The sequence below is a fragment of the Lepisma saccharinum genome, chromosome 15, assembly GCF_977018435.1.
Source record: "Lepisma saccharinum chromosome 15, izLepSacc3.1, whole genome shotgun sequence".
Lineage (NCBI taxonomy): Eukaryota > Metazoa > Arthropoda > Insecta > Zygentoma > Lepismatidae > Lepisma > Lepisma saccharinum.
Window position 1 is genome coordinate 5,373,215 of NC_139243.1, and position 15,436 is coordinate 5,388,650.

The following is a 15,436-nucleotide window of genomic DNA, read 5'->3' on the forward strand; positions in this document are numbered from 1 at the left end:
ATAAATATAAAATTATATTTATATTTAAATATAAAAATACTGTGCTTATATCGTGGAGTTTGTACAAGTCACACAGATATAGACATTATCTGTGTTGTTGATTATAAACAGAGACATGTCAAAGAAACTAGAAGTTGCATATGTATTGAGGGGTCCGGGGTTCGAATCCTGGCTTGGATTCATCAATTTCATCATATCATCACTCATCCCAATCTTTGCAAATTAGTCAAAAGTGGCACAAAAGGCGAAGTAAAATAAAGCAAATCAAATCAAGGTCTTGAATTCGATATGTACATGTACGCTGAAACCCGTGCGTATTTTAAGTACAACTGTAGTCCCAAAGCACAGTTGTTTCATGTTCTTCCTTTGACTGATTTCCATTACAATAAAACAGAAAATGGATGAAAGATATACTACCGCAGTTTAGTTTTTAGATAGAGAATTCTGAGATACTAATAAGCTGATAAGCTCAAGTAGTCAAGCACAACGCCTCTTGTATCTGCAACCATACTTACTTTGCAGTTGAGCGGGCTGCATATGTGCAAGGAGGGACTCTTGCATACAAGAATAACATTGCAGGTTGTAGTAGGGTGGAATTAGGATACGACCCGGAAATAATAACTACAGAAATGAGTTTTGGATGTGTTGTTCGTCTACTTCAGGGTAACGTATAGCCAAAATGCCAAAGCCGTACGCCTTTGGGGGAAAATAAATATCTAAGGAACAATAAGATGGACTAAATAGGTTTTGTCATGAATATTATGTAAAATACTTTTTATCACAAAACCTTATCAGAAGGTTATTACGTATTCATGTATTGTAGATTTGACTGATTTGTTGTTTTTAAGTTCACTTTATGCACAGTAAGGTAAATCGTGACTGGACCTACAGTTTAAAGTAGGATCCGAACCCGGGACAACTTGATTACAAGGCGACAACGTTACCACTATGCTATCGGAGGATGCCGCCCAAAGAAAAGTTGATGATTTTTTGTAGAAAGTTCATGTACGGAGAGCGAGAACATTTTCAAACAATATATAAATAATTCTTCAGTAAACTAACTAACTCTCTAGCTTTCTTAAACCCGAAGGTTCATGGCTGCAGCAACACAGGCCTTCCATCTGTCTCTATCTTGAACAAGATCTATATACTCTTTTCCATCCCTACCGATTTCCCTTAGGTCCATCTCAACGTTGTCCCTCCATATTCGTCTTGGCCTTCCTACAGGTCTCTTACCACCAGGTTTCCCAACAAGAATCCTGTAAACTCCTCTTTCCTCTCCCATTCGTGCCACATGCCCTGCCCACCTAAGTCTTCTTGATTTAATTATTCTAATAATATCTGGACATGAATACAAATTATGTAGTTCTAAATTATGTAACCTTCTCCACTCACCTGTCTCCTCATCCCTTTTAGGTCCAAATATTTTGCTAAAGATCTTATTTTCAAATACTTTCAATTTATGTTCCTCTTTCAATGTAAGGGACCAAGTTTCACACCCATAAATACTACAGGCAAAATTACTGTTTTGTATATTTTAACTTTTAGTTTCTTAGATATTAAACGAGAAGACAAAAGTTTATGAAGAGAGAAGTAACATACATTTCCTCAAGCGTTCAGTGTTTTTCAAAATGCAATAATCGACAAAATATTAAAAAAAAATAGAGCCAAATGGTGAAACAGCAAATACGCAGAGAAAAGAATAGTTCGCGAAAATAAATATCCCATTATGAGCTTATTAATTATCTTGAAATTTTCATTTACTTATTGTTAATAAATAATAATAATGTACATTTATCTACCCCTAAGAAAATGTTGCTAAAATCGCGTGGTAAAAGTGTACAAAAATACTGAATCTGTTACTTCGAACGCATTTGTTAAGCGATAACCCCTTTTAGTGGAAACATGTCTAATTATTCAGAACCCTTGCATTCCGAAGTCTTTGGTAGCTAGAATTCACAACTTTCTGGTGTTGAAAGCCACGCAAGATTATGGTCATATTCAATCTTCATGAAGACAAGATAGCGTCGTTTTCTCATTAACCTCACACAAGGAAATGTCTTATCCACAAAATCTGACACAACCCTTGACATTATCACAATCCTCTTCAGAACACCCACACAGGATGCCGGCTGTCAGGGGACTCCCCTATGTACGTCACATCCGCCTTGCGTGACAGATTTCATCAAACGACGTTGCTTCTTTGGTGAAATGTTCTCCGGTGAAGATATTTCAAAGATGACACCGGTTTGTCTTCATTATCCTTCTTAGCGGGCGAACTTCGACATCGTAAGTTACAAACCATCCCACTTCTTTGTTTCAGCAGTTGCTTCAGATTTCAGTCATTTCAGCTTCATAATAATACAAGCCGTAAGAGTTTCTTGCACATTTTCATTCAATTATCGCTGTTATTCAGTACGGGTTACAGGAACCAAGGTGTATATATTCAGGTAGGCCCATTACTGGTATTGAATGATAATTGGTTTAGATAGAGGACGTCACTTATGTTGCTACCGTTTCATGTTTGTGTTACGCACCTCTAAGATGAAATATTTATAGTAGTGCTTCAATTTGTGATTCACGTGTGAAATATTTTTAGAAATTACTAACTTTATTATATATGACGATGTGAAAGAGCCGTGGTGGTTTAGTTCGTTTGATTGCCACGAGGGGGACATGGGTTCGATTCCCGGGGTAAGGTCGAAATTTTTCCGGCCTTGTCCCCGGCTTTAGGGCTCGCCCAGCCTCAAATCAATGGGTACCTGGGTGAAACCCTGGGGGGTAAAGGTGGCCGGATCGTGGTGCTGATCACATCACCTCCAAAATGGCCTAGGTCTAGAATGTGTGAGGCACTAGCTCCCCACACCTCTAGACTAAATGTGCCTCATGGCACGGTGCTATATGCACGGGGATCTTTACATATCACGGTGTGAAGTTTCCTCGGTTTGTACTTTAGTGTACGTCAAGTTTATTATTCGTACTATAAACGAAGGTTAAGCTTGTGCATGTAAGAGTTTACAAGATCTGCTAAAGTTTATAGACAATAACAGATATCTTCCGTTTATACACCTCTTCGACACACACTTAACAGCTACACAAGCTATTTCTTACCCAGCATGCAACTGACCCATTTTTCTTGCAGGTTAAGGCCAAGAAAAGATACCCTTGCTTCTTCTTCTTCCCAATTTCCGCTCTAAACTGTGGCGCTTACGTCAGCATCTTTACGTAAAGAGGTTATCGCACGGTTTCCATCTTGCTGTCATTATGGTTCTCCGTGAATATCTTCTAAAGCCAATATTAGCACAGGTAAGAAATTCCCAGCAGTTGCTGTGCAGAATAGATAAATACAATCAGATTCAGATATCATTATTAAATATGATTGTAATCAGCCTTTGTAATGTTGAGCAGGTATCATAACTAATCTTACTATGTATTCGTTCAATTTTATTTTACAGTTGTCTAGCTCATCACGACACTGAAAGTTCTATATTTACATAATCTACACTTTGCGTGTCCCTCTGGGGTGATATAATACGGCATGGAATCATTATAATGCAAGTTTCACACTTCATCCGCACACACTAGTAATATTACGCTCAAACTGTCAATTTCCACCTATTCAACACATATTTGTGGCTGTAAAACTGATATTCTCTTCGATTCAAAACCTACCCATGATGACGTCACACGACAGCAAAGATTCTGCAACGGCCTTGTTACAGGAAGGCATTGCCTGGCTGTGCGTACGTAGATTGCTTTTATCAAAGGTATGATAGATTTTTCAGTTTCAGATAGTTTGATGAATTTATGTCTGTATTCGATTTTAGAATAAGTAAGTGATTTTTTTCGTAAAGAGTTATTTTGTTGCATTATGTGACAGGTACTCGTACAAAAATAGCCCCATAATGTTATAATCAATCCCTTCATCTGTTTGGCTAAATTGATACAGTTAATTTGGCACTACCTCATAAAGTAATGACAAAATTAAATGCAAGAACACGTCGCTCCTTATAAATTTTTACATATTCCTTGTTTTGTGTGACTTTTTTTTACAACTTTTAGCAAATCACAATGATGAGGATAAATTATAATTATATGCAATTATCAGGCCAGGATTCGAACCCAGAAACTACGTTAGCGAGATTGTAAAATCGATCACTCAACGAGAAAACTGCCAATCTCTGTGCAAAATATAATCTCCATTCTAGAGGGTTTAACATGTGTAACATGTTCTTGCTGTAATAATTACTATTTTTATTTAAATTCGCTACTTATTGGTACATAGACCCGCAACCTTTCATGATTTGCCGGAGAACTATGGTAAAAAGTCACGTAAAAGAACAATGAATTGGAAAATATTTCAAATCTATAATAGTTTTGAATCACGATATTGATGTATAGTTGACTATAATCACTCATGCAAGCTCTTTCATATTTTCCTATAGGACCAGGGTCATTGTACTCTTGTTTTATCATTTTCTACAAACGTAGAAGAAGTGTTATCCTCTTCCCCATGGTCTGCATAGTGGATTCACCAAATTTCAGAGTTCTACGATGCCTCAAACAGGCTACAGAGGGCTCTGAGTTGGGTAACTTGAATTCTGGCCACCAGGTATTTTATGTTGTGTTTATTTGTAATATTTGGATTTGAGTTGCTTATGGCGATTCGATGGGCAAGAGCGTTAAATGGTTGACTTTCGATCTGGTCGGCCTTTCTTTGTGAGCGTTCTTTCATCAATTTCACCTGATCATCCCTCATCTTCATTACTGCGATTAGCCAAAATATCATGAAAGCGACGCTAAATGACCAACATATAAAACACAAATACAGATAGCAGTTTATAATAGCCGACCTACGTGGCGGAGTGGTTAGCACACCACTCTACGACGCCAGGGATCCAAGGATCGAATCCTGACCTGGGCATGAGTGTTCTTTGTGAGTGTCCCTCCTTCAATTTCATCATCATCTTCGCGATTAGCCAAAAGTGGTCTCTGCTAGAATTCAGGTCAATAACGAAGTAAGGCAAGAAATGTGATCATGGTGTACAAGAACTCATGTCTTAATATTCATTGATTGATTTTAAGTCCACTTTATGCACAAAAAGGCTAATCGGGACTAGACCTACAGTTTAAAGTGGGATCCGAACCACTATGTACTTACACAGGGTATCGAACCCGGGAAACCATTCTTTACAAAGCGACGACTTTACCACTACGTCATCGGGAGGCCGGTTCTAGGTTCGAGTCTCGGTCATATAAGAATCGTTCTTCATCGCCACGATTAATCTAAAGTTGCAGGAAAACGACGTTCAATAATCACGCACAAACAAAATTTGCTGCGCTAGCGATATATTTCATCATAAACGTCGCGATTAAATATAAGCAGGATTGTTACGTAGAGTGGAATGTTTAAACTTCAACAAGGAGCTTTTCTATCATCATGTTCATTTACGTTTACTCAGCTAGATGTTCAAAATTTGAAACAAAACACGAACGAGGCATTCGATTACATTTACACCAGCATCAGTAAAATTTAGCTCCTTAAAAACGCACATGAAGTAAGCGAAAATTAATGAAAAGTATACCTTTCGGCTTGTAATATGAAAGCAACAGTGCAGTTGAGTTCGATGATTCACAAAATCTACTGTGTTTCGCTACGTGAAAGATCTAAAGAGACGCTCCCTAGCAAAGAAACCAGGAAGTTATTTCGACGAAATTAAAAGAAGTATCTGGTACCTAGAAGCGTAGCTGTCCTCCACCCGTATAAATCACCACAGAAATCGCCCGTTTCCGGGACCTGCCTGCTTTAAAATATCGTTCCTTCACCTGTCTTCGCAGTTTCTCAGTCGCGGGGGTAGATGGCGACACCGAACGTCTTTTTTCTCTACCGTAATAGAAAAGAGGAATGTCCACTTCCTAGACCAACGAATCAGATAAAGACATTTGCGATCAAGCTTTTCTTTAATTAAACATGCCACGGCGCTACTTGCACAGGTAAGGAAAGCTAATTACAGAGAAAAAAAGCAAGAATATTTGGAGTATGTTACTTCCAAATGTTGTTAGTTCATTGCAGATGTTTATGTAATGTAACAAAATGGAATATTTAAGACTTATTGCTAACAATAAACAAATAAATAGTATTTCCAACAGATTCAAATACTTAGTTCGTATGGTAAGTCATGGTCTAACTTAGAAATGCGCCTAATTTCTGTGTTTGGCACCATGCCAAGAAGGTACATAAAGGGCGTAGGGTTAGAACTTCACACATTCTCGATCGCGGCCATGCTTATGCAGCTACATCGAATGTATGTTTGTCATAGATTGCCGGGGAATCAAACCCAGGCTTCCCATACAGCAGTCAGATCGGTTGGACTACCTCGAAGATTGAAAACGTATAATTACGGAAAGATGGGTGGTATATTACTAGTTCCCCGCCCACCCGTTCTCCTCAATATCATACTATATCTTTGTGTGGTGCTTGAACACATGCGCATTATATTGTATGTAGGTGTGTTTTGCATGTATACTTATAGTATGTCTGTGTATAATTCTGTCCATTGATATTTCAATGTATTTTTAAAAGTTGATATAGTGTGGGTGTGCGTGATTATAATAGCTTTACGTATATTTCCTGCTCATTAGTTTCTTTTAGTTTTTTTATATAATTACTAGTTTCAATAGATAAAATTTTCTTTATAGTGTAAAAATGTAAGTGGAAGGAAAGGCCTATGTCGTAATCAAATCAATTCAAAATGAAAATTCCGGTCGACCTCCGTGGCGTAGTGGTTAGCACAGCGAGCTACAACATCAGGGGTTCCGGGCTCGATTCCAGGCCTGAGCATGGGTGTTATTGTGAGTGAACTTTCATCAATGTCACAACTTATCCTCACCGTCGCGATTAGCCAAAAGTGATAGAAGAGCGAAGTAAAATAAATCAATCAAAAATAAAATTCCCAAAAGCAACAAAAAGTGTCAAAGTTTGATTAAATACGCTTGATGTGCAAAATAGGCTATCAGTAGTGCACTTAGAGTTCAAAGTATATAAATCACTAAAGTATCCCCACAAGAGAAGAGAACCTTTGACCCCTTGAATTGAAAGGCGGCTGCGTTAGCTACTACTCCCTCTGGGAGACCTACATATAACACAAGCAATGAATATTTAATGAACTCAGGGAAGAGTAGGTCACAGATCAAAATATGTACCTCTTCTACTCGAAAAAAAGTCGTTAATCCTCCACGTTCTGAGAGATTACAAGCAACGGTGGTGTGTGAAATTTACAACAACCAAATTTCTCCAATGACTAAAAATATTTAGCTTTAACTTTAAAGGAAAAGTTATGAACTGTGTTAAGTCTGGTAAATCCATTGTTTCTTGCTTTGAAAACATTTTAGCATCACTGAGGGACTTCTCTTGCTTATTCAAGCTTTATATTTGTGAAACGTAAACGTGCAATATGCCAAACTCTGAGACAAGGAGACTTCTTCATAGTAAACATTGAACTCCCACAATATGTCCATCATGTTTTTAACAAAGCATTCGTACCTTCAAAAGAAGACTGATTGATTCTAAAACCAAGATCACAAGCTGCTTGCGAGCAATATAGTGACGTAGAGTTGATCTTTGATAAAACACAAAGCCCCTTATTGCGTTCGCTTCAACATGAAGATGTGTTTATTATGTCAGTCAGAAGATGCCAAAACAAGTCAAATAATAATCATAGTTACATTATTGTTACAATCACTGTCTAGAGCCTACACCTTCTTATATACAAGGCCTGACTGTCTACAAGCAATATAAGTGGTAGGTCGGGTATCGTGCATCGACATCAAAAGTACAATCGCACATGTGTAGTTTTATACACACACTAAGAAATACTTACGTTCAAAGCAAGCCCATTTTACGTGTCTTTATTACGCATTATATATGCACTAAGTCTAGCAACAAACACTGCAAAATCCTTTAAAATATGCACTAAAAATGAGACCCCTAAGTATGTGAAACAACTTGCAAGTGAGGTTCTAAAAACGAAAGGATATTTTCGCAAATGAGGTACATCACTCCTTTTTTTGGCATATCAGTACAATATTTTATCATAATTTCACATATCCGATGCTCTATTTTTAATGGAACTTTTAGGTCATGGAGGACATAACCCCCATCAAACCTCCATAGGGCTGCCACTGCGCGACTTGCATAGAAAAGCTACATTCAGGCTAATACCTGACTGTTAAATCAATAATTTCTGAGGCATTGATACAGGTGAGGAAGAAATTGGACGTATTTATGCCAATATGATATTTGTAACCAGATATAAACTCCACTACAACATTATTTGATATTTTTTTTCTGCCGGGATTCTCGCCGAAATTAACATGATCTCCTATGGAAGCTTTAGTGTTTCGAGTACTAGTGTGGGGGGATGATGTGTTGTCCGGCAGACTTTTTTTGCTTTGGAGAATTTTTCTGTTCAAGATCCTCACAAATTTGAATGAAACAATAGTTCTCGAGGACCCCTTCCCCTTTCTAAGCATAATTAAACGTAAATTAACGCATATGAAGAAAGTGTTAAAATTAGAATGTTCAGAAACATGTGTGACCTAACACTGTTGAACCCACCTGTAAAAATATCACCTTAATCAGACCAGTTCACAGTTTGAAATTTATAGGTTGCATCCACAATACTTAACAATTGGTACACGGTTGAGCTGAAGAACATTTGTATGTTATACAGATCTCAAATTATGTTGACAAGTTAATTAGTCAAGAATACTTCCAATTCTGACTTGCATGCAGCACGCAAGACAACACAACTTTGAATGGCCATTCACAATCTAGCACGATTCCTCGAACTCAAACTGTTCCAACAGTTGTAGCGTTCTGGATGCAACCATAAGATCCATCACAGTCATTTAGTATCAGACCGGAAAGTATTGCCTCATACTTGATCTTGCATTGCATAGCTAGGGAAGCTTCAAAGATAGGCTTGATAAATTTTTAGAAAAGTTTTCATAATGATCAGATCAAAGTGAGAATCTTATTTCATGATGTCCCTGTGTTGCCTTAACTGTACTGTTTTTACATTTATGTCGGGCTTGTGGTAGCAAGTGCACCAATGGTTCAAGTATAGCCGTCCTCTGTTGTGAAGTGGTTAGCACAGCGCGATACGACGCCAGGGATCCCGGGCTCGAATCCTAGCCTGAGCATGGGTGTTCTTTGTGAATGCTCGTTCATCAATCTCATCATATCACTCATCCTCATCGTCGCGATTAGCCAAAAGTGGCAGAAAAAGCGAAGTAAAATAATCGAATCCAATCAATCAACGGTTCAAGTACAAACTTTTCCGATATGATACTAAGCCTGTGTATTCGCTCTTGTGGTTTGTTGTATAATGTAATTTGCTTCTGAAAGAAGACCAGTAATATGCTCAAATATTTATATCACAGAAACAAAGTACAATCTAAGAGTTTTGAACCAACACATTACATCAGCAAAGAAAACATGTAAAAATACATTTCACACACTCACGCCAACGAGCAATGCTGAAGCCCTCCGTGGGGTCTTACGAGCCTCGACTGACCAACATATTTGCGAGGCGGAGTCGGTTCACCGTTAGACGACGATGAAGTACTATTAGCAGTCCGAGCACTGCTAGTACTATGAGTACTTCCATTGCTTGATGTGCTCTGTGTACTGTCGTTGCTACGGCTAGAGGAAGTGATACTCAGTGTGCTGACTGATGGATCTGAGCTTGATATTTCTTCGTCATACTCTTCGTCTTCTTCTTCCATAGAGGAACTGCGAGTTGATCTACCGCTAGATGGCGTGCTGCTTTCGCTGTTCGTTGAACTGCCTGATGACTCGGACTCATCAGTTGATTCTGTAGTATCAGTCGCGCTGTCTTCATATCGCTCCCAGAAAGACGACCTGAACATTGTAGTGTCCTGTGAAGTTTCAGCAACTAATAAAATGTTCTTGAAATGGATCCGTTCAACTATGCAGAATAATGTAAGGACAAATAAGGGATGTGCTAGTGTGAATTCCAACACCAGTAAGGTTCACAGGAATGGTGTTTATCCTCCCTTCTCATCTGCTGTGTAGATACATGGGGATTTAAGAAGGTTCCACATCATCGCACAGTAGGTGACGGAGTACGAGATTATACCTGAAATGAAAAGTTGAAGTTGCTCAAAACGTTATGGACAATTAGATATAGGATAGTCTACTCTTATGTAATAGGATTAAATACTAACTTTAAGAAAACTGTATATTGAAATACTATTGTTCAGATATCTACCACAATATATATATATCGCATCATTTACAATACAACAGCCTATATCCTCACTTTACCCAATCCCCCTAACCCTTTAACCTTTAACTGTATATGAAAATAAATGCCGGGAAATTGTCCGTTCAGTTATACAGGTATTCTTAGTATCACTTTTAAAACTATGCTTTCTCTTTGTAGTTATTACATTTTTATTACTTAACGTTTCGACACAATTTCACCAGTGTCTTTTTCAAGAGTTTTGGAACAAATAATCACTAATAAATAATTAAACAAATAAATACTAACAGTTGCATTTTCAAGTTGTCAATTAACAATACATTTTCAATAATGTTTTCGTTGTTATATTTGATTTTCCATTTAAATTATTGTAATAAAATTACATTATTAAAACTAATGTTTATAATACATTTCCTAGCTTTCATCAAAAGAGAAATGGAAAATATTTTTGAATGTGATTCCTAAGGAGGAAGATGTGTCTCAATGCACCTTGTTTATCCGAATCTCGCACTACTACAAGATATAATTTGTAGTGCAGGATTTGTTCAAAACAAGGATGTCATACATCGTGCCATAATTAACTTGTTAGATTGGGATTGAATAGATAAACTACTCATTACAGAAAAGTGGTAACCATATACGTATTTTTTCATCAGTGTTTTCTAACCCGGAAGATATTATTCATTACGCTGCAAATCATCTGTAAATTGTTATCGCATAGTAGACATTCAAGACGGGTCGAATCGAGTATGTTATTTGCATCCCAAGTCACGACAAGCAGAGTCCTCTGGCGAATAAGTCGATTCTTCAGGGAAAAACCTGTGAGTGAGGATATTAACTTCCAGTGACGTCATATCACCTACATTTCTTAAACAGATCAATGAACTTTTGTCGGTTGTATTGACTGAAAGAAAACTCCCCACGTTTCGTGTGGGGGAGAGTTCAGTGCATGGATAACGTGACATCGAAGTTTTATGGCCTTCAAAACGCTTTACTTCCGTTCCATAAATCCATCCATTTCGTGTGAAATGTTTCCCTCTTGGTTATAAATCGTTTTCCTCAACTCCCTTAGTTTGGACAACTGAAGAAAGGAAAAATCTACAAGCGGTACTGCAAGTCACCTAAATTCTTTATGTTTCAAGGTGACATATTCTTCTTGTGTGTCGAGCTTTTATATGCAAAAAAGAACAAGAGTTTTTGAAAGTTCTAGCCTATATGTTATTTGAAGTTAGTTTAGGGAAACTAAGCCTTGATTTTTTTGTTCATGATCACGTGTGCTGTACATGATACCGAAGATATTTCAAGGTTTAAAATTCTGAAAATCTACTTTGTGGGTATTACCCGGAAATTCTACAAAGAACACATCTGACAGTCTGCACAAATCTGTATACCTACAAAATGGCCTAAAATAAGTTGTGATTCCATATTTAAAATACGTAACAATTCATTGCAATAGCATCGTCTTTACAATATAAACAAGTTTGAATAATGACACATAAACTAAGCGTATAAATATTTAAAGAATGAGTTTATAATATCTATGTTACATATAGATCTCCCTACTTTTTGTACATTGCATGAAATTTTTGTATAAGCTGGACATCGAACGTGTTCGAGCAAAAGGTTTGAACAGAACTTATATTACCTGTACTAATAATTTAGTGTAGATCTTTGGAAACGAGGAGAAAATAAAAGGAAGTTTACCTCAAGTTGGTACACTGAGGAAATGTTTTGTTAAATTTCAACAAACGAACAAGATTTCAAGAGAATTACGAAAAAAATTGCTGCTGGTGTTCAAATTGTTTGTTACTTGTACGTCCTGGTGGGTTCAATTCATCCTGCGAGGTGTACATTGTATGTTCTGTTCAAGCCAGTCTTATTATTTTCTACTACTTTTGGCTAATCGCGGCGATGAGGATGAAACTGATCGAGATATAATCGCAATTAACATCAGCCCGAATTCTAATCTTGGGCTTTTGGTGAGAAGATCCTGAGGCATTGTCAACGATTATCTTCTGTACAAGTGAAGTTGATAACAAAAAAGAAAGTAGCTACGATTACAACTTTGTCTTTCTGTTACTGACAGAAAAGTTTCCACCTACGCTTCCACAGTATGGGATTCTAAGAATGTTCTTATTTTTTGTTCCTATGAATTAGGTCACACACTAAAATAAGTAACATTTAAAGTAAGAGCAAGCCATTTACGTAAGAACAGATGGTGGACCCTTTAGTAAGCGTTCGTCGTGTTGTGTAACAACAGACTCGTCGAAAAACTTCCCACAGCTGAACAGATGGGATTTCGTTCAGATTCAGGTCCGATAGCTTTATTCTAAAACAGCTATTGCTTTTACATTTTCAATTTTTATTTACAGAGATTATGACAGGAAACTGAACATGGGATGGTTGTGTTGTGTGCGTGTTTCACCGTTATTTCGTTCATGATTTTGTGAAAAGTTTAATTTATACATAATGTTTGTAACCAGATAGGTTATACTACACCTTAGTGTTAGTAATATCGTAAATGTAAAGCAGTAAAGAATTTCAAGTAGTACCTGGCAACAGTAGTAGAGAGAGAGAGAGAGAGAGAGAGAAGAAACTGTAGTGTGTAATTTTTCGTGACGCGTACTTTGTACGTGAAGAATTATTTTTTGTGTGTAACGTACTGTGAAAGTTGACTGATACTTCTGTGTTTGTTTAGTGCAAGAATACATTAATCTTCTGTACCAAAGGCTGTGGCCGCGGTGGCTCAGTCGGTAACGCGTCTGACTACCATGCTCAAGGTCCCGGGTTCGATCCCCGGCCGGTTCAAATCCGGGAACTTTTCTAACGGTGGAAGCGGCCCCGGCGCCTACCCAGCGTCGAATAACATGGGTACCTGGGGGAAACCCTGGGGGGTAAAGGCGGTCAGGGGCGTGATGCTGATCACATCACCCCCACTCACGACCGGATCAGGAAAGTGTGGGGCGTTACCCCCACACCCCTATACGCCTTCATGGCGTGGTGCTATGCACAGGGGAACACTTTACCTTTACTTTACTTTTACCTTTACCTTTACCAAAGGCTGTTCTGCATTAGTTTACACCTAAATCCGGCTGCTTGTTCCTTTCTGATACAACGCATTCTCACGATATTTCTATACTACATACGTGCAACAGATACAAACGTAATTGTGGAAGATAAAATTGTGCATTTCACTTCTATCGTTTGTAACATCGACAAGTCGAGGAAATAAATAGTTGTATGACAGAAGGAATATTTATGTTCAAAGGTTAGAATAAGGTTTGTGAATTTCATTCGAAATTCTAAGCTTGTTTTCTTACTTCTTGTGATTAAAATTTTCGGCGCTACAGAATAATTTGGTTGTGGGATATACAAGTATTACTCGGCACATTGTCCATGACTACTGTATTATCATTCATTTTTCAATTGTCTCATACGTGATTTTAAGTACTGAATTTTTTGTATGCTGATGCAGAGGTTGCAGGTAGCTTGTTTGGTGTTTTGCTTAATTTCTTCAAGCTCTCATTAGTCATTACGCACAGCACACAAAATAAACATAGTGATGGACATTCGTAATACTTATGCATCCCACTCTACTATAAAATGTTTACTACATCTGACTAATTTTAATGTATATTTATCTACAAACCTACCTAGATACATTTCCCTTATCAGTGTACATTGAGTGCAATATTACAGTCCTTAAATTACTTAATTATGAAATTCTGCAGACAATGGCGTAGCTAATGGGATTGCGGGGATCATACATTCCGGCCGCACATTTTTAGAAATAGGACGTCAAATATAGAAAGGATAACAAAATACTGACGTAACAGGCAAATAAAAACTAGATATATCTCCTCTTACGATGAAATCCTCCTCACAAAGACACGCCACCTTCTGTAGATATATAATTATAAATAATTCATATTTTTCTATTATTATTAGTTCAGCACAGAATACATCTAGTTAGTTATCCCAGATTACTAGTTCGGCTTAAAGCCAAAAATTTATACTTTATTTTAGCCTGACAAAGCTTCCTATTGGAGCAGAAACCTACAGAGTGAAAAGATAGAAATTGTGCTCGTTTTACTTATAGGTTTCTGAAAAAATTCTGGCAACAATGAAGAATATTTGAAAAAATAATAATTAAGCACTCTTTTGTCTATTTAGTGGAGATTTTCTATCCTCATTAACTGATTGAAATTTAAAATTAAAAAAACTATTTCAGATTAATTTGTAATATACTTGTTTACGCATGTTAAGAAAAATAAATTGTTATTTTGTATGCGATTTTGTACACTGCTTTTGAAGTGTTGAAAAAGTGGATTTAATATGAACTCAATTGGTTTGCTAATTAAAGCTTAAACACTTCCACTGTCGTGTGATGTTTAAGTACAATAAGCGTGATTAAAGTCTTTCGAAGTTACACAAACTGCTTCAAAAGTTCCGGGTTCGATATCCGGTGGTTCAAATTACACTTAAATCCAGTCCCAATTAGCCTTTCTATGCAAATGAAAGGTATGATGATTTCTCTCTTTACTCCAAAGGAAAATTATTTTGTAAACTCTTGATAAACGGCATGCTTTGTAATTTTACGCCACATTTTATCAAGCCTTAGATCATATTTTGCTAATTTCTAGGCATTCATGCGTGTATATTTCTAAAGTTTCTATGTTACGGAAATAATTGCAATCAAAACCTCAAGAATTTGGTTTGTTCAGTATTGCGAGTGTTGCACCAGATCATAAATGCAAGTCCATATTACATTCACTAGTTCTAAGTTATAATTTTAAATTGCCACAAAGTTCGCTCACCTGATACAAGTTTACCCATAATCCTCCACCCTCCAACCGCACGACATCCAGCACTCGTCTCAAGCCATAGGGAGACTAGCGCCCGTCGACACGCAACACCTGAAGTGAGCTTACCAGCGTGCAAATCGAAGGATTCGATTGGTCTAGAAAAGAAATCAGCTGACGTGGTCCTCTTTGTCATGCAAAACGGAAAGGGGCCTCGGCTTGCGCGAACAGCTTTCTTTCAGAAACATCAAAAATTAAAGAGCATTCTCAACAAATTTAACTCTAAATTTACAGTCTGCTGCAGGTGAAAGAAGAATTCGTGGCGTAACACAGACGAAGCACGTC

At 37.4% G+C, this 15,436-nt stretch overlaps 1 protein-coding gene across 1 annotated transcript; it reads right to left on the minus strand.

Moving 5' to 3' along the window:
- Positions 1-9,426: 9,426 nt before the first annotated feature.
- LOC145999372 (uncharacterized) lies at positions 9,427-15,190 on the minus strand. The gene is made up of 2 exons (XM_083136317.1): positions 15,107-15,190; positions 9,427-10,163 (listed from the first exon to the last, which is right to left on the minus strand). The coding sequence occupies exon 2, from the start codon at positions 9,931-9,933 to the stop codon at positions 9,523-9,525; it is 411 nt and encodes a 136-aa protein (XP_082992443.1). The 5' UTR covers positions 9,934-10,163; positions 15,107-15,190; the 3' UTR covers positions 9,427-9,522.
- Positions 15,191-15,436: the final 246 nt, after the last annotated feature.

Bases quoted from the DNA above. Each gene is read 5' to 3' on its own strand.
- LOC145999372 (XM_083136317.1), bottom strand. From the start codon at position 9,933: ATGTTCAGGTCGTCTTTCTGGGAGCGATATGAAGACAGCGCGACTGAT.